Source organism: Malurus melanocephalus, unplaced genomic scaffold, assembly GCF_030028575.1.
Source record: "Malurus melanocephalus ecotype Western Australia unplaced genomic scaffold, MMel_1.1 scaffold_550, whole genome shotgun sequence".
Lineage (NCBI taxonomy): Eukaryota > Metazoa > Chordata > Aves > Passeriformes > Maluridae > Malurus > Malurus melanocephalus.
The window spans coordinates 176,777-196,825 of NW_026623782.1; the positions used below are offsets into that span (position 1 = coordinate 176,777).

The window sequence follows — 20,049 nt, forward strand, 5'->3', positions numbered from 1 at the left end:
AAAAAAAAAAAAAAAAAAAAAAGAAATTAGAACATAATTCTATCCCTCATGGAGTCTAGAGGCTCTGCTGTTCCCTTACAGGGCTGTGTATGACAGAAAACTGAAGCAGTTTTATGCTGCTAGTGGTATGTTAGAATATTCAGACAGAAAAATGCTTTACATTGTGGTCTTGTGAGTATACTGGGAACTACCTTGAGCTAAAGATAAACCGCATCATTAAAATTGTCTTCTGAGTCACAAAACTCCATCCACAACATCTCAAACCAGTGGCTTTTAATTAAAAAAAAAAATTTCCAGAGTGTAAAAGTATAAAAAGCTGGAACTTCTTTTGGGTACTAATTTCTATCAGTATTTCCCAGCAGTTGTCTTCAGAGAGACAACAAAACAGTGGGAAGGTATCAGCATGACATATAATGATTTTTGCATGCTGCTAGAATAACCATTGCCAAGGTTTTGGATGGCATGGGGCAAAGAAAAATCTTTGGGGAACAAAGAGAGAGAAATTGGTTCTACAGTCAATTTTTGGAATGGGTCTTTGGATAAGATACCCAATGGATGAGGAAGGCATGATTGCAAATCAATTGCATTGCAGCAAAGGCTTAATATAAAATCTGAGTGGTGGTCCCATGAGACCCTGAGTGTTCCAGGCATTCTGATGAAAAGGAGAACATTTTGTTAGTGATTGCAGGAGAAAGCATCATTGAATTTGCTGCAGAGAGGAGTAGAAATCAGAGGCCATGTCTAAAATATGATCTGAGCTACAATCAAACTGATCAGGCAATGGACATTAGGGGACAAATAATAGATCAATTTGGGCTTGAACTGAATTTAAGGCAGTTAAATGATGGTTTGGRTTTTACTGGACAGAAAGATATGCTTGGAAGGGAGACAGAAAGAATGTGTGTTATTAAGAAAGTTATATTTCAGTCTGCAGATAAGATCACTTATATGAGAGATGAAAAAAGGGAGAACAACAGATGACAGCAGAGAAATCTGAAGAATATTTTGGTTGTAGATTATCTTGAGTCTAGGCTGCATCCTTTGGAGCAAATGAGTGAAACTATCTCTTGTCCTCACAATCAAAGATGAACACCAATTTGTACATTAATGCAGATAAAGTATCTGTAATAATAATAATAATAATAATAATAATAATAATAATAATAATAATAATAATAATAACAATAATAGTAATGATGTTACTATATTAATACCGACCAAGGATCCACTGTTTAATGTGAGTTTAAAGTTATACCATGACCTTAGCAGCTCCAGCAACTATAACTAAAGAGAACAGTGACAAATGGCACAAAATTCTCTGGGAAGTTTTTCATCAAAGGTTTTGGAAAGCTACTGTGATCCAAGTTAAAAGAAGGATTTGCAAGAAATGCAATAACATATGACCAATGTTTTGAAGATCTYTCAGAAGGTGCTTGGGTGTATAGAGAGAATGTACAGAGGGAAATAGACACTTTGCTTCATTGTAAAATCATAGGGATATTCATCATAAAAACCAGAGCACGGATGAGACAGATAATGTATCACTTGGATAATGTTTTGCTGATAATTTATAAAGAAAAAGCCTTATTGTTTGCTAACAACTTTTAAGTGAAGGCTGTATRACTTCAACAAGTTTAGCTTTTAACTGAAACATCTGCAAGGGAAAGGTATTTCATCTTTAAGTGGATAAATTAATAAATCATTAATTATGTTATCTAGGATGTATTTATTTATTTTTTAAACCATAAAAAGACTCAGAATTATGATTATGGAGTCAACACTCCTGGTCATGGCTTTAGAATTAAATGATTTACTTTGTTTTCCAGTAATATCAGAGACTCAGTTTCTGTTCAGAATATCTTCCTCAAAATCAAAAAAAAATCCTCCAAACCATGGTTATAATAGCACTTTCTGAGAATTTATGAATAGATTTCTTCTGTTCATTTATGAATTTAAATGAAGATAAACAAATTTTGCAGCTAGCTTTTCATCAGCTACTAACTATTTCATTTGTTCTTGTAMAGTATCTGTACAGGACGCTCATTAAACTTTCTGTGTGATTAAAACTCGAGGACTTTCATTTTAATAAACTACATTTGATTTTTAGAGGCGCGTTTTTTTTTCTTGTCATTAGTCATTCCATTTCCTCTTCCTTAGATCCTAATGTTCAACTAGAGAAAATAACAGTTAGCTCAGGTCTCTTTCAAAATGACTGATGATTCCCATTTATGTGACTGGAACAGAGGCACTTTGTTCTTATCAAAATGGCAACTGCCTCTATTGTGGTGGAGCTGAAGGAATCCTGTATTATTTATCAAGTCTGTCCACAGCAGTCATGCTGAAAGAGGATGAGTCTGCCCAAGTTTCTCAATAAGCAACGATTTTATGAAACAACCCTTAAAAGCAGATAAGCATTAAGTTACAGAAAATAATGACAATTTTTCCAGGATTGCTGGATATTTTTTGGTTTTTTTTAGACTATCTTTAGTTATGAAGCCTATTTATCAAAAAAGACAGATAGCAAATTCCACCATCATGAAAACTATATATTTTAAATTATTTAAATTCTACTCTACAATTATAGAAAAAACACATACATTTATCATACTATAAAAATATAATTAAGAAAAATACTTTAATAATATCTTCTCCTATCCTATTTTGCTTTCTTTTTAATCACTAATTTTGCCTCTCCTGAATTAACAATGAGTGTGCTGAGGATTTTTATACATTTCTGTAGTGTTTTTACCCATGCCAGMAATAGACATTCTCAGTGATGATCCCACTGCATTTTAATTTTTGAAATGATAAAACTCTTTATATATACTTTTAAATATAAATCACCATGATACCAAGATAATTTATCCCTCTTAGAAGATAATTACTGATATGGGGATTCATMCAATGAACAATTTTATGCTCAGAAAAAAACTGATGTCTGACACATACCTTGACTTTTTCCAAGTGATCCTGCAGAGAGTCAATTAGCAGATCCCCCACTGGCTGCCAGGATCCCTTGAATGCCTCAGCCTGGCGAAGTTTCAGGTCCAGCTCATCCATTGCCTCTTGAAGACCCTGCAGTCTCTCAAGAGCATCGTCGATCTTCTTTTGCCAATCAGCAGACTGTAGGTTCAGCTTATCCCACTCGCTTCTGACCTCATCTGCTTGCCTTTGCAGAAGTTTAGTGACATTGTGGGCTCTTTCTTCAGGTGGCAGATCTAAATGGGAAAGTGAAGAGGCTTTTAAGGCATGTTTTCTCTTAGAACTAAAACAGCTGCCATCTGAGTAAGTTCAAATGTCAGTAAGAAACTAGTCACAAACAAAGGCACCTGTGAAATTTGTTTTATTAATGTATTCTCATTTGAAAATCTCTTAAAAAAATTAAATCTCGCCACCATAAAAATCAGCAAAGTATGTGTTTAAGTACATAAAGGCATTTTGAAACATGCAAGGTGTAGCTAAAAGTTTATCAGCTGTTTCAGCACAATATTTCTGCGCACAGATAAATATTAATCACTGTGATGCTTTTGCTGCAATTAGGTGGATTTGGGATCTCCTCTAGTACTGAGACTACAAGGTGAATTTTAGCTTAAATTGCAGCTTTGAGACCTGAAATGAGGCTATAATTATAGACAGGTCCTGAAGGTTTGAAGGCAGTTTCGAGATCTGCTTATAAATATTCATGCCTATTTAGTACCACAGCGTTCAGAAGGATCGCTAAAGCTTGCTTTCATCTATATTTTTAGCTTAGCTTCTGAATACTGGCATTCAGCTCGGAGTGTGAAAGGAATGCTTTCAGAGAGGCTGGCAGAATTTATTTAATCATCACTGATCATCACTGATCTCTCCAGCAATGTGTTATTACCCTGTTCTTGCTTCAATTACCTCTGGCTTCTGGGCAGAGCTTCTCTGCTGCCTCCCCGGGCTGCTCGGCCACGAAGATTCGTGCRGTCTCAAGGGCRCTCCTGAGAACAGGTTCTTTTGTTTTCAGCTCCCTYTTGAAAGTCTAAGGGACAAAATTATTTTAAATGGATCTACAAGGAAATACCAGGTCAGAATATCAATGTCAGAGCAAAATTTCCGACAACAGCTCCCATATGTTGCAACAAAACACAAACACACATACACACATACACATGCTCACACAAAATAATATTAAAAGAATCAGCTTTTGCTTAACCTGAAATCACATTGTATTCAAAAGAGCAAATGTGTTACCAGCATGCAGCATTTTTCTTTTTTCAGCAACAGCTCCTTTGACCACCTCTCCTCTACACCCTGCTTTTAAATGGCCATAACCAAGTTTCTCAAGATTAGCAAGTAGAAATTTTGGTAGGTTGCTGAAAGTGTACATATCTCAATAAGTATTTATTTATTAATTTATCTATTTTTGTTAAATAGAAGACTCTATTAACCTGACTTCAAATGTGCACCACACAAAAATGCAGATGAAACCCAGCCWGTGGGTTGCATGTTGCACTGGGTCTTCTGCATCTTGCAGTGAATTTATCTAAATTGTTCTTACCACTCTTTTATTTCAGTATTTTCTTCTGTTTTATGGTACATTATTGGATGCATACTGCTTCAAGTAGCAGATAAATACAGGTAAAATATGCAGGTAATTTAATAGCACAGCATAACACAAAACACAATACTGCAAAAAGGAGAGCCATATGCCATGAGTAGAAAATAGATATTTTACTGGAGGGATTAGAAATGTCTCCTTACCACACCAGCATTATATAAGCTTCTAACATAATAAACTCACCAATTCAGTTAAATTAATTTTTAAACAAAATTTGTATTTCTATGCAAACTAATGAAGGATTATAAATTCAATATTAAAAAGTTAATTACACTTTGAATTATATTTGAYATGTGACTCTCTGTACAGGAAATACCTACCAGAACTAATAATGGGAACAGGTATAGTTTATAATACGAGCACTCACAGGTAAAAAGTTCTTAACACATTTCAGGAAAGTAAACTTAAAAAAATAAYTACATTATTCTACTATAAATATTTAAATACACTTTTTATTAACGGTCAAGAATGGACCATATGGTTTGAAACTGTGCTTGGGAAAACCTATTAGCAGAGTCTGCTTTGATGAAGGAAATAACAAAGCAAAAAATCTTTATTTTGTGTCAAGGATAATAATGGGACTGGAATCTTTTCAGAGTCTGCTATCAAAAGGGAATCTGCCACTGGATTAACACACCCGTGATAAATGTTTTAAACCATCATGTTGACCTTTAAAAAACAACACCAATTTTCACAATAAAGACGCGTATTGTATATTAACAAATAAACTACCACTGGACATTGTTTTGCACAATAACTGACTGGAGTTACTACAGGGCTGAATCTCTAACTTAGGCACTTTTAGGTTTATAATTCTTATAATTCAAACTTAACTCTTGCATGAAGTGTGATGGAAGAGGAAATACAATAACCCTTTTTCATGTCTCTAAATGAGGAAAAGATATTCCTTTAATGAACTTTGTGTCCCTCTCACATCATTCCGTTCCACTGGAATGGTGTGGCAGSTCTGCAGGTCAAGTAAGCCAGCAGGAAACAAAACTTGAAACCTGGCATGGCTGTTTCCATGGRTTGTGTGCTTCACTCTCTGCTGATATTAAAAGTAACATCAACAGTCAAACTCACTTAAACCAGTGTTTTTTAAACAATAAATKGTATAACAGCTCAAAGATATAATAGGCTTTAGAAGTGTCTCCAAAGATGTATTATTTCTCAGAAATGTCTGCCCCCCAAACCAGTCAAGCAGAAAGCACTCACACAAAAGTCTGTTCCGCAGACACCCACCAAGAGCAGGAAGGAGTCACAGGTATTCCAGGGGGACACAGAAATACACGGATGCAGAGGATAGCTAAAAGCCAGAAATACCTCTGAACTGTGCATTTGGGAATGAGTAGTCCTGCTGCTGGAGACAGGTCACCCCTAGATATGCTCACATGCACAGCAGGAGAAGGACAAAAAAGACCTTCTTTCAGCTTGTGCTTCTTTTGCAGAAAACTGCAGCAATCCAATACACCCAGTGGCACACTCTTTCCAGAAGAGGTTTAAAGACACATTCCTCCTGTATCTCTTGTGCAACAGCAGGAGAACATATGTGCACTGCATCCCATAAAGCCTGTGATCAGGAATCATTGTATCTTCCTCAAAAAAATAAAGAAATGCTAACAGGAACTTCTGGCTTTGCATATTTCATTTTGTCACCAACAGAAAGAGTCTCTTTGTTAATAAAGGAAAACTGAGGCAATGTGCTAAATTTTTTTCCCCCAACTTTTCCATTCTGAATGTTGGATCTGGAGGAGGCGATTATAGCCTGTAAATCCAGAGTTACAGAATAGTACTCAGTATGGTGTTGAGATCTATTTACAGCTCCCATCTCTTCCCTAGTTTTGATCTGAAGATTTCTACCGAGTCAAAATATGTTTCAATTAAAGAAATGTGAAAAGGAGAGGATGAAAAAAACATGAGGCTGAAGCAGTAGCACAGAACAGCATTAAAATAATGAATTCTCATTTCATACTAACCCATTACAAAAAAAAAGTTCTTACTGTATGAAGATAAAGATGCTTTTCTGAKTAAAGTTTTGCTGTGAGATATGTACACACAACCAATCAAAATCATAAGTAGTGATAAAAGAATTTTCTCTTCTTTTGGAGGAAAAAAAAAAGAAGTAATTTATCTATCTAGAGCCCTGACAAATACATCTTTATAATAACTAGACCATCACTGAAAGCAGAATTAGCCTAAATGAATGTCTAATGTACAGCTAATGATTGCAGGCTAATTTCATTGAATTCCTTAACTTCTTCCACACTTTGTGGTGACKGTAGAGGAAATCGAATACGCATAATGTATGACCTGACAAAAAAGTAAGTAAACTACTTTATTTAAGCATGTCTATTTGTCATCAGCACTGCAGCAGTAATGGCATTCTGTCCACCATTTTAATAATGCATATATTGATCAGCTTATCCCAGACCTCTACTACCACCTCGTGAGTGTCCTTAAATCTCTTTAAATGAAGAAACAACGATTGTTTAAATTGAAAAATGAAAATAWAATGAGAAAAGAGTTGCATTTGTAAAACTATTATTAATCTCCGTTATTTAAAAACTAGGATTTTTTGCTTTCAATGTTATAAAGAGAAAGAGTACTGTTAGATAAATTTAACATATTTGCCAACCAGAACACTTTTCAAAAAATGGTGTTTGTCCTAATTAAAAGTAGATATTAATTGTGCCACCAGAATTGGTTAGTGAGYTGAAGCAGGAACTGCACCCCTCCTTAGGCAGAGATGCTACAGATTTAATGTGAAATTATTTCCATGGAACTGCTAATAAGTACCTTGCATGTTCATAAATGCTATTTATGTTGTTAATAAAATCACTACACAGCAAATGAGGCAACTCTTAAAAGAATGAAAGACATAGCAGGCTATCTGCATGATGCCTAAGGTACTTAGATGAGATTAACAGTTACATGCACACAGTTGTTAATTCAATTTCACTAAAGCAATATTATGATACTCAATAAAAGAAAGAAAACTGTAAGATAATGAAATAATGTTTTGAAGAACAGGAATAYTTTTTATCATTGACTAACACCACCRCCRTCRCTCCTCCCCACACATTCTAAGACTTTGGAATGAAGACAATTTATTCAGATGCCAAAAATTGACAAAATGACCTACTATATATATAAAGGTTCAAACAAATAGCAGTTACGTGGGTGTATTTGGGATACATTCCAAACTGTCTTGTCTAAAAAGCACCTCACATTCATAACACAACAATGATTTTGACTGCATGGATACCCCTGTTCTCAGTTGAGTTCAAGCTCTCCTCTGGCATAGATTCAAGCATTTAAAAYTTTCATCAGAATCCTACTCTTAAAATTTTTAAAGCCAATCTTGGCAACTAYGAGCACTCAAATGGTAAGAACTGACTTCTTTCCATCTCTTTTATGAATCTCTGTGGTATTCCAGATGTTCTTCCAAATGATCGAAAGGTTAAATATGTTTGCTCTTCTTTAAATTTTATCTTTAAGGGAAAAGAATAAAATCAGGTTGCAACAATTCTTTAGGAGAAGGATTCAGGCATGAAACCGTGTTTTCATTCATCATACAATTTCTCAGTTGAGTCCATTAAACTGCATATAAATAGTACTCCCCTGATGAAGTTTATTCACTTCTCCAGTGAAGAACTTACCTGGGTTCAGTTCTGGCATTACCTAGCAGAAACAATTCTCCACAGAAGGAATTTATGAAGAAAGACCAAAACTGGAAGTTTTAGTCACTTAAAATCAGATTTGGTAGATGCTTCTCTTATTTATTGAAGATTGATTTGCAGAAGTGGCATTCCAGAGAACAAAATGAACAGTCAGCAGATTCTTTTTCTCCAGATCATCACAAAACTGTGTGGTTTCATATCCAACACCGTCTAAAGCCAAGGCACAAACCTCTTGAAAACGGCTTCCCAGTGCTGGGCTCCAGTTTTCAGCTTGATCTACACTTGTGGTGCAAGCCTTTTTAAAGTATTTTTCTTATGTGCAGAAATGAGCCAAGCTGGTCATTCAGATACAGCCTTTGTATACCTGCTTGTCTTAAAGAAACTTTTAGAGTAAAAAAAACCTTCGACCAGTTAACCAACTAACTAACCAACCAATCTGGAGGAACCAAATTAAAAACCTCCATGYGYAAACCTAGATTTTGTCAAAGGCAAMYTGGAGTCAACTTCCATGCTGATTGTTTTTCTCTCCTCTGTCAGAGATATCTGAATTAATTAATTTAAAGTGTTCTGTTTTGTTCTTTTTTTCCACAGTGAAGCAGTATTCCTACAACTAGAAAAACCCCACACTTGTGAAGTGCTACAGAATGGGAAAAGGAAAAGCCATAATTCTAAAAGGAACTAAAACACTGTAGCTTTGATACTAGACACGATGAACAAAGATCTGTGCCATGTATCTGCAAGTAGTAGAGCAGTTAAAAAGGAGAAATGAGATCTATTTTCTGAAGTCATTCTGCCCCTAATCATGGTGTCTTATTTTTATTTAATAATTTTCATCCCTAAAAGTTCTAAATACTTCATTTGATTGGTGAGATCACTTAGTTCATTACTAAAGACTTGACACCTTTATGATGAATTCTGGGAAACTCAAAGTGCTTACAGAGCAATATACAATACTAAAAATATTATGAGAARTAATTTTATTAGATGAGAAAATATTTCTTCTGTCTAGGAGAAAAGTAATGTTTCCAAAGACTSAAATATTATTTAGATGGAAAAAGTTTTGTTGTAACAATTCTATAAAAATCCCTCTCTAACYCTTGTTTTGGCTCAAGAGTTGTATTTGGAGAGAGAGTTTGAGTTAATGTCATTCTGAGTTAAAGGAGCGTCTATATTGCTTCTTTTGTCCTGGTACTCTGGATGGGCTTTAAAACTACTTTATGGAAGTTGCTACTTTATGGCTAGAACARACCTCAGGCTTCTCTTAACTTTCATGGTTATATATAACACATGTCTTCACTTTCTTGGGGGAAAGGTGAAAAAAAGGAATGGTGCTGCCCCATAAAGTCATGGATGTTTTCACCTTACAGTCTCTGTGATAGTGCTTTGAGTCCCACGTAAAATTTTGTGAGAAAGACACTTCCTACACATCACCTCTCCAGAGGCAAGACCTAGGAAATGTGACAAAGATACCCCTTGCAGGAAAGCATTATGTTATCTTAGAAAAGATTTGGCACTGAAAGAGAAATATTTTTTGTTCATCTTTCTCTTTGGCTTTCTCAGCCATTTGGTGAAGGTTTGCTGCAGYAGATGAATTCCTCTGTGCCTATGGAAAAATCCATGCCTGGCTGAATATGGTGTTTCCTGACTTTTCACAAACCCAGGGCTTCAAATAACTTAAAGTATCAAAATATGTTCACTTTCCAAATTTGATCTCACTATCTGTTCTCAAATGTGTCCTTCCCCATGAGGAAGACAGTATATTAGAGCAATATATATATATATACAGCTACCTGATGAATGGAAAAACCACGGTTACAATGTTGCTTTATAGCACCATTTCATGTTTCTCCATCAAGCAATAAAATCAGAGACTTAGGAATTTCAGAAATTATACCTTCTGTGGCAAGTTTCAAGAATGAAGTCACATATATACAGCACAATGCCTTGAGAGGATGACCACTGGATTTGGAATATTCTCATCGAATCAAATTTCATATGGATAATTTAAATTCTTCAATAAAAATTAMATTTGTTTGAAATAACTTTTAGATAGCACACCGAAGCACAATCAGACACCAAGCAAGAAGTAAAAACCTCCCACAATGTCATTATTTTATTTAAAGACACATGTGGATGAAGGAGAGGAGAACTTGAACATATATCATACCACAGAGGTAGTGGAACTTTGATTTCACATTCAGACCYGAACAGACCTCAAAGGCATATGAAATTAAAGACTATTTGGGTGAAAGCAGATTGGTGTGAATTGGTTAAACACGGGAGACTTTAAGTATACCCTCACCACAACAGAAAATCAGTGTGAATCTTYGTATGAAGAGTTATTCAGAAGTATTCTGGGGGTTGTTCATTTGGTAGGTTTAAAAAATCAATGACTTCCAGTACAGGTGTTCAATTCAGGTTCCCTTTTAATACAAATCTTAGTCTAGAATGGTCCCCCATATGATGCCTTTCCATAAGAATTCCCTGATGAAACCAGTATGAACCACAATTATCACAACAGTTTCATGGTGCAGAGTTGTGCAGTAGGGCTGACATCAGCTACTCTTCACAAATGTTCCCAAAACCCACACTAGGGTTTCAAAAAGTATACATGAAGTTGGAATGCATGATCTAGAAAAAAACAATTACTTATTTAATCCTCAAAAATTACTAGSTTAGTAATTGTTGAGCTATGAAATCTGCCTGTCTGTGATAGGTCTCCAAAGGTTATGCTATAAACACTTGTTTCTGCAAAAAGCTGAATTTTTCTGCTGTGTTTGACTGCTGGCATTCTTCCCAACAAGGACTGTGTCATGCAGSACTAACCTGCAAAGGGAAAAGCAATGACCAAAAGATAATTTTAAAAGAGCCCATACCCGATGAATATCATTCTGTTTCTGCACAGTGGGAAGGTCTCCACCAATGGGTGCTTGCTGTTTTAATTCATCCTCCTTCAACTGCAACCATGCCAGAAGTTCCTGAAGAGAGAGATGTAATCGCTTCCACTGGTCGGTGCTGGCTTCCAAATGGGATCTGAAAACATGTGTTAAATATAAGATAGATTCAGGCACAGTGGAAGTAAAACCCAAAGAGTGCAAGCTTATTTACTGAGAAAGATTCTAGTGTTTCATTAACTTAATGATTTTTGAATAGCTTCAGTAGCTTTGAATTAAATTCTGGCGACAAAGATTTAATTTGGTTCTATGGTCACGGCTTCTCTTCACATCTCCTGATTTTGTTTTTTATTGGCTGGGGTTTTTTTTTAGGTTTTTTTTTTTTTTTTTTTTGGTTTTTTTTTTTTTTTTTTTTTTTTTTTTTTTTTTTTTGTTTGGGTTTTTTTTTTTTTTTTTTTTTTTTTTTTTTTTTTTTTTTTTTTTTTTTATTTTACTTTAGTTTTCGTATTCACCAATGAGTAATGGCTGTGCTGAATTGTCAGTCTCACTAGAAGTGCACAAATGTTATGCAGGACTAGCATGAGAAATGTAGTTATCACTTAGGAGTACTAGGACATTAATTAAAATGTAGAGAGTAGTTTTCCAACTCAGTGAAGAGCAAGCATTTCTCTCAACCACTACATAAACCATTCAACTCACACAAGATTCATTCTCTTAGATTTTTAAAATAAGAGAACTGATGCCATTCTTTTACTAAAAAAAAAAAGGTAATGAAATTGTAAAAGCCAAGAGAATCCCCATACACTATCTAGCCAAATAGTGGTGTGAATGAAACTATTTGAAACACTGGGAAAATCAAAATCACTTTATGCAAAAATAAAATATCACTTTRTGTAAAAAAGATCTCTATCATAAGGACATTTTCTAAATATTTCCTCTGTATATGCATCAATGTGTTTTTTTAATGTGGGCATCAAGTATTGAGCTACTAAATTTCAGCTGCTGTTATCTGTGGCTGGACTGATMAAATCTTCAATTTTCTCTGTAGCCTAGATAAAGCACACTAAAATTTTGTGTTTCTAGACTTAACAAATATGCTATTTTTTAATTKCTGGTTTRGAAAAAAAAATCCTAATTTGCTTCCAGGTAACAGAAGAAATTCTCTTAGTAATTCAAACCAGAGGAATATTACATAATAGTAAAGTGAAAAAAATGTGCTGGGAAATAAAGACAAATTTTCCTTTATTTCATAACTTTCTGTTTAAGTTCTAGCTTAGGTCATGTAACATTTATCTTCTTCTACAGTGATTGTACATAAAATCATTCTCTTCTGACACAAAGAATTCTACTTCAATACCTAATATAGAACTGTCTATAAAGAAATGTGAGAAATATGGACTCAGCATTTTTGCAGACTTTATTACTTAGTTTGGATATGGAAATGAGGAATTGATGAAGGTAGGGAGAGCAGCATTTCTGTAAAGTGCTGTATGAATCCTGTCATCTTTCCAGCCTCTTATATCAGGTAATTAAAGTGGCAAGGAAAGAGAAAGGAAAAGGATAGATCAGCCACAGGCTGGCAGAAAGCTCAGMTGCTCTCAAAGTATGAGAGATCATGGAAATTTTTTTCTTTTTTTCAGACTTAAATGCTACATGTGAGGGACACACATAGACCAGGCCTTTTCTCACTGGGGATCTTGGAGCTGGGGCAAAGCTGCTTCACAGGAGGGGAAACCAGTCCCTAAAGCAGTGAAGGCTAGAGAAACCCCTGTATGCTAAAAGATTCAGATTATACATTATAAAGAAATGATYTACTGTGAGGATGATGAACAGAACTAGAACAGAATGTCCAGAGAAGCTGTGGATGCCATATTCATGGAAATGTTCAAGGCTGGGCTGGATGCAGCTTTGAGTGGCCTTTGAGGTGCAGTTAAAAGTGTCCCTGACTGTGGCAGAGGGGTTGGCATTGGGTGATCTTTACAGTCCCTTCCAACCCAAACAATTTTCATTCTATGAAACCCCTGAACAGGGAAGGGCAGAGAAGCAGGGCTATTTATGGAGAGCTGTAGGAGGGGACAATCAGAGCAAGGACCACAGGATTTTAGGAGAGGACACAGTCAAGGAGACCAGTTTGTTATTCAGGCTAAGTCCCTGCTCTCGTATTTATCTTGGTGTAGGCAAGGGCAGAAACTGGAGGCAAACACTTCTCCCTGCCTCCCCAGGCCTGGCTTTACAGGGAAAAAATGTAGAAAGAGTGAACCAAAGGGGTTTTGTTAGTGTTGCTGTGCTCTGATTTTCCCCAGTTAGGTGATTTTTTTTTTTCCCAGACCCTGTCTTGCTCTGCTCTTCCTTCATCTTCAGGATTATATTTTTATGTATGCACACACTAGTGTACATTATATGCTTRCACTCACATACTTGTGACTGTGTCCAGGATGTGCAGACAAAACARATAACAATAAAACAGTTAAAAAAATAGTTATTTATAAAAAAGAAATAAAGTGTGCTGGCGTATCAGAATGAAAGAAAGGGAATAATAGAAATGAGCTTAGTTTTTCTTTAATATCTACCATRTATTTTATCTAATGCATTCTGAAGAATGTCCACCCAAGTTGATCCATGGTATTGGTCTTCTGTTTCAGCAAACTAAAACTTACACTAAATAWAGAGACTTCTGGGAGTGGTGTCTGGAGAACATTTCATATGTCTTGTCAAATCCCTCTTTTGTGTAAGCATTTCTAGTTRTGATGAAATCCATTCCATCCTGTGCTATGGATAGAAAGAGCTCCAAACAGGCAGATTGGGAATAACCCCTTCATTTAGTTTGGTGGGCAGCAGAACTTAAACTGAATGTCTGGGAATTTAAGAATTGTTTCTTGTCCTAATTCGTAAGTTGATGAAGACCTTAATCTTTTTATTGGAAGCAAATATTTCAGAGAGGAGGTTTGTTGATTTGAATGTGTAATTCAGGAAGTCACCATGATATTACTGGGGTTTACTGCTTCTGRCTCAGTTAATGACATCAATACATTAAACTGGAAAAAATGAAAGACAGAAAATCCCATATATTTAATTACTGGTATTTGAACAACTGACTATTTTTATCTCAAACATCACTGCATTTGAGAAAGTTCATGGGTAAAACATAGGTGAAGAAAACATTCTCAGACACCTGGAAGGGTTTTAACCCTCTTCTGCTCCTCAGAAGTAAAATAAGGAGGAATATATCTCTTTTTCTTTAGTTACTAATACCTTTTCAACATCACATGCTTCATTTATTTTTAATGATTGATAATACGAAAATGGCTTTTGTCATTACACAGCCTGACCTCCCTCAGGACCTGAGCTGAAAAAAGCTAATATTTCAGACACTACTTTGGGAAACACTTCAGTCTTTTGCTGCCCTCTGAACTGCCACCAACACACAGCAAGTGAGCAAATGAAAAAATGACGGAGACTGAATGCAACAGAGCAGGGTTGCATATAATAAAAGTCATATTTCTGAAGGAAAGCTTCCTGCACAGTTTCTTTTGAAATGAAATCTTCAGCCCATTGAAGCCTGAATGACCACTCATAATTTGYAATGTTACCATTTATTATATTTTTCCTTGCAAGCAAAAATGTTTTCTCTCTTGATGCTACCTATAGATTTCTTTTACCCCTAGATTTTTTTAAACAATTCTGTCCACTCTCCTGACAAAAGTTAAAAMCTTAAATCATTTGTCTTCTCATTTGCAAGGCTATTTTTAGTTTTGCACTGGAAATAGCGGTCTTTAAAATAAAGCTTATCACAAATATTGGTTATTTAATCACTTTCTTTCATGACTCACTGATAAGTCATACCCAATTCTAGAAAAAGCCGACATTTAGAGGGGGTACAGTTACTGTTTAAACATGGTAATCTTTCTTTCTGTAATTACAAAACTTCATCATATGCCTCAAATCCTAATCCTCTATTATCATTTTCACATTAAAAAACCTAATCAYTCTCACAAAGTTAAGCCAACATTCAATGTAGCACAAATAATTTCAAAATAGTCAAAAATAGTGCTAACAGAAACAAATCTTTTTACTTGAAAATTGTAACATTCCGTATAATGCACCAATGGCAGACTTTTGCTCAGGTTCAGGTCCTACCTAATGTTTAGAGATCTCTTCCTAAGTTCATKCCATCTGAGGTTCATGTTATCCAGACGTCTGTGCAGCAGGGTTGCATCCTCAGAGCCTTCCAGGGACCTCAGGATTTTCTGCCCGTTTTCATCCAGGTTGTGAAAGATGTCAGTGTGAGCATCGATTTCTGCCTGTAGTTCCTATGGAAGCAATAGAGAACAATAGATCTGATTTCTCAAGAAAAAAAAAAAAAAAAAAAAAAAAAAAAAAAAAATCATAAAACTATGATTTTCCAAAAGAGTGGAGAAATCCTCAGTGCAACACAGAGCACAGGTTTAGATTTCTCTTTTCACAGCAATATCATGTCCTGTATACACACATCCATGTTTCCCTTTCACATGAAGGCCATTTCCATTGAATATGACTTTTTTTCCATACGGAGCACACCGAACGAAATTTAGAAAGCGAAAAGTGTACGCAACAAAGCAAGGACAAGACATATCTAYGGTGCTGATGCGGGAAAAACAAAGAAACACAAAATCCCCAGGATCTCAGGTGAATCTGACCTTCACGTGATACGTCTTCCTGTGCAACATTTTCAGTTTGAGCTGGGGACTGCAGCAGCGGTCCTGCTGCATGGCAATCCCAAGGAATCGAGGCGTCTGCAGCAGCCGGGCTTCGAAATGCCAAGTTCACTTACATTCTGTTGACAGAAGGCATTTTGGAGCACAGGCCCCAGCAGTCAATAGCAATAAACAGCCACTTTGTGCTGTATCAAAACACTGGTCGGGGCCACGGCTGTAGGAGGGCCTGAGAATAGCGAGGACCTCGAATATGCAAGCGGCAGCTCGTGTTGAACAGCCAACTTTTCTTATCGCCTCGTCACCGCAGGCCAGCTCTAAATTTTGAATTCATTTTTTCCCCCTCATTTTTAGCACGGCTGTTTCTGCCAAAAGAACATTCTTTAGAGAGCTGCCTGGTACCAGCATTCCTGCCTGCCCACACACTCAATGCAGCCTTTGTACTCTGGCTGCCCTTCCCCAAGACGTTCGCATGCTGCAGCTCCACAAGGTCAGAGCCATTTGCAGAGAACAGTGGTTGAATCGAGGTCATGAAATGGAATAAAAATTATAATAATAATAATTTCAACACGTACATGAAAGAGCATACGTATACTTTATATGCAGCCACATTCACACAAAAGTACTTTTACTTTCAAACAAAGAAGCACACAAAGACACAAAGAAATAATGGATAGTGAATTAAACTCCACATTTTCTCTGGGATGTTGGGGCATCAAGATTTCTGGAGGTGGTTTCTTGCTGCCTGAAATGGGAGTGCTAGGGATGAAATGGGGAAGAGGAAATGATTTACRGCATTTGAGAGAAAGGCCCAGCTCTAACTGTGCATCACAGTCACCAATGGAAGTTTGTTGCCATTTTCTTCAGAAGAAAGATTGACTTTGAAAGATGGGAGCACATGATCTGTCTACTTGGTGTGCTCTTAATTAAATTGGTTTTGTTTGATATTTTAAGAGCAATGTTAGCTGCACTGGATCACGRGTAGATTGTCCTTGTTCACCTACTGCTATTCTAAATGTCCTTAACTGGATACCAATTGCTTTCACAGCAATGATGAGCASAAAATTTGGGGAAATTTGAAAGTTGGCTAGCAATATTTTTAGTACAATGTAAGAATCCTTCTCCAGCTATTTTGCTTTTCTATTGCCATTCTGGCAGTAAAGTACTTAGGAACGAGTTTGATTCACATCAGAGCTAACTCTGCAGAATGCAACCGTATTATAAACATTGTATTTATTTATTGATGTTCAGGCAATTTATATTTTTTTAAAATGGCACTATTAAGGTACATAAAAATGTACAACATTCCAGGTATGAATGTCCTTACTTGAAAATTTGTATTTTATTTCAAGTCTGAATATTGTTAGCTTCAGCTCACAGCTATGATACTTTACTTTTATTTGCTTGAATGAAGAGTACTCTATTACCAAATTTCTTTCCTTCTCCAAATGTATGCACTTGGAGATATAATTTAAACTACGTCAAGTWTAACAATACTTGACTATAAACAGCTGAAACAATATGTAAGAAAGGATGAGGTTCACTGTAAAAAAGTTAACTGTTAAAGTCTGTATAGTTCTGAGGTCCTTTTACATTTTATAAATACTAAATCCATCACTGGATGAAAGAGTTATATGCAATACCTGCTGTGCGAAGTTCTTAGTTTTCAGGGTGGTGATGGAAACACCAAACTTACAAACTTGTTCCTTTTCCTTGGCAAGAACATGCACCATGAAAAATTGAATAACTATTCACAGTAGGAAGCTGTCAAACCTATGTCCTCTTGGTGTTTTACCACACACATACTCACAGCATTATGCAAGACAGATTTGTTTTTAAAGAAAAACCTTTCCACATGTTTAGAAAATGTGTCTCTTAGCCTATGCATTTTATGTTTGTCTCCTTACATGTACATAGTTCTGAAAAATAAAAACAAGCCACACCTTTTTTCATTTCAGAATACTACACAGCATCACAATATATTTGGACAGTTAAGTGGGCAGTCAACATGGAAAGTGAAGTATTGCTATCAAAAGCTTARTATTTAAGACTGGGTTTTCCTTATTCCAAATTACTTGTATTTATTACAAGTATATTRCACTTCTAATGCTCCCAAAAGTAGTTTATTGCAGCTATGCAGAAAGCCTACACTGACAAAAGAAGCAAGACAACAAAGATATTTACTCCATTTAGAGTGCATTTCAGAACCTTTATGACACACATCCCAAGAGAAGCAGAGCACATATAAGAAAAATATCTATATACCTTTTATTTGSTTTCTGAAATAAAGAAATCCATGTTTCAAAAATTCAATATGAACTAGATTCTTTTTCTTGACAGCAATAAAGCAGGAAGATCTATTTAATCTTAAAAATTGCTAAAATATTTTTTAAAATAAAATGCCATTACACGTCATGCAAAGAAGCATTGCATATAGACTAGATATATATTATTTATAGCACTTTCATATCTTCCAATGTGTTCAAACACATGGAAAGACTACAGAGGATAAAAAAAAATCAATCCTGGTATAATTCTACTGAGTTACAGTTGGAGTGTACACCGCATTTTYGCTGCAGTTGTTATTACTGAGACTGTGTTGGAAAAAGATTGGCTTTCTGCTCTTAAAAAGATCAGAGAGAAAAAGGAAAAGTATCTTTTTGATCATGAGTTACTGCTCAGAGTGAGCTGAACTGTCTGGAAAGAACTGCAGCTCCATTAGGTGCTGAGTGAAATCCTCCTTTATTAAGATGAGCTATACAATTAGATGACAAAAGGCACAGTAATATTTGTTTGTAGAAACTTAGCAGAATAGCTATTAGAGGTTTCTGCATATTCAAAAATGTGTATTTACATTATTTTATTATATAGAATAGGCGTRCAACTAAGACACAGAACTAGAATGGTAAAGAGATGAAATTTCARCATTTCATCTTGAGGGAAATAATCTTGGACAAAACAGGGTGAGAAAATTTGCTCTGGCTGCTTCACTTTTGTTCTRCAAAACCACTATGCATGATTTCAGAGGAGAAGTACACTAACATGGTGAGCACACCCAATGTTGCCAAAAAACTAGGGGATGGATATATTTCTCATTTGCCCAATTCAGTTTTTCCCCTTTGGAATTACTGCTCCCATTCTCCATGGAAGCACACATCCTCACTTCCCTAATTCTTCTGGCAGGCAGAAGAAATTCACCTGTGGCTCCACGGTTTTATTTTACACAGAGCCCTGCTAAACACAGCTGAGCTGTTGCTGTGAAATCCAAAGCAATCCAAAGTTCCATCAGCTTCCACACAGCACAGCCAGTCCTACAAGAATTCCATGTGGTTTGAGATACCTCAGCAGAAATAATTAATCAGAAATAAATAATCAGGATCCTTCATATCAAACATGCAATATAAAGACATGACACATAAAGGACACGACACATGTCAAAAGCTGCCACTRTTTTGGCAATACATCAGAGATGGATTGGTATTCTGGAAATCAAATGAAGTCCTAGAAAGAAGGAATTATTTATATTTCTTGTACTATAGATGAGTCATAYTAAAACATAGAAATCAAAACAGAACAGCTGACAAAGCATTTATCTTTTATACAAGGCAGAAAAAAATTCCTTATGCAATAATTTAAAGAAATTGAAGGACCCTAATTCTCCTCTGCATTCTTGGAATCGTGCTTTTTATTTTCAGGGAAGCATTTTACTTTTTCTGGATACTGTACAAAGTTGTGAATATAAAGAAAATAAATGACATTAACTGAGGTAGGGAGGCTCACAAAATTAAAGACAGCATCACCAAAAGCAACACAAAGGAAAGAAAAAAAAACAAACTGGACAGTAAGTAAAATAATTAAGTCAGTCTCCATAATCACATACATGTATGTAAATCATCAGTCAGTAATACTTGTGGGCTATACGTAGCTCAGAAGTACTATATTCTTTCTATAACACAAACATTGAAATATCCAGAAAAGTGACTATAAAAWTACTCAAAACAAAACAAAGGTCTTACACCTCTATAATCTCTCTCCATCTGTGAATTTTGCTAAACTRAAAAACCTTTTCATATTAACAGAGCATACAATATTTCACATAAATAATTATTGAGAAATAACCATCCAAACATTTTAAATAGCTTAATCTAGAAGCTTATACTTTTTAAACCTCTTGCACTGTACAGAATTTTGGAATGATG

At 35.6% G+C, this 20,049-nt stretch overlaps 1 protein-coding gene across 1 annotated transcript in view; it reads right to left on the reverse strand.

Moving 5' to 3' along the window:
- Nucleotides 1-20,049, reverse strand: part of LOC130583047 (dystrophin-like) — a 382,130-nt gene that overhangs the window by 174,162 nt on the left and 187,919 nt on the right. Inside the window, exons 12-15 of the mRNA XM_057382115.1 lie at nucleotides 15,297-15,469; nucleotides 11,142-11,298; nucleotides 3,886-4,006; nucleotides 2,950-3,218 (exon numbers count right to left, since the gene is read on the reverse strand). Coding sequence (XP_057238098.1) covers nucleotides 2,950-3,218; nucleotides 3,886-4,006; nucleotides 11,142-11,298; nucleotides 15,297-15,469 — 720 coding nt within the window. The remainder of the gene's footprint in view (nucleotides 1-2,949; nucleotides 3,219-3,885; nucleotides 4,007-11,141; nucleotides 11,299-15,296; nucleotides 15,470-20,049) is intronic.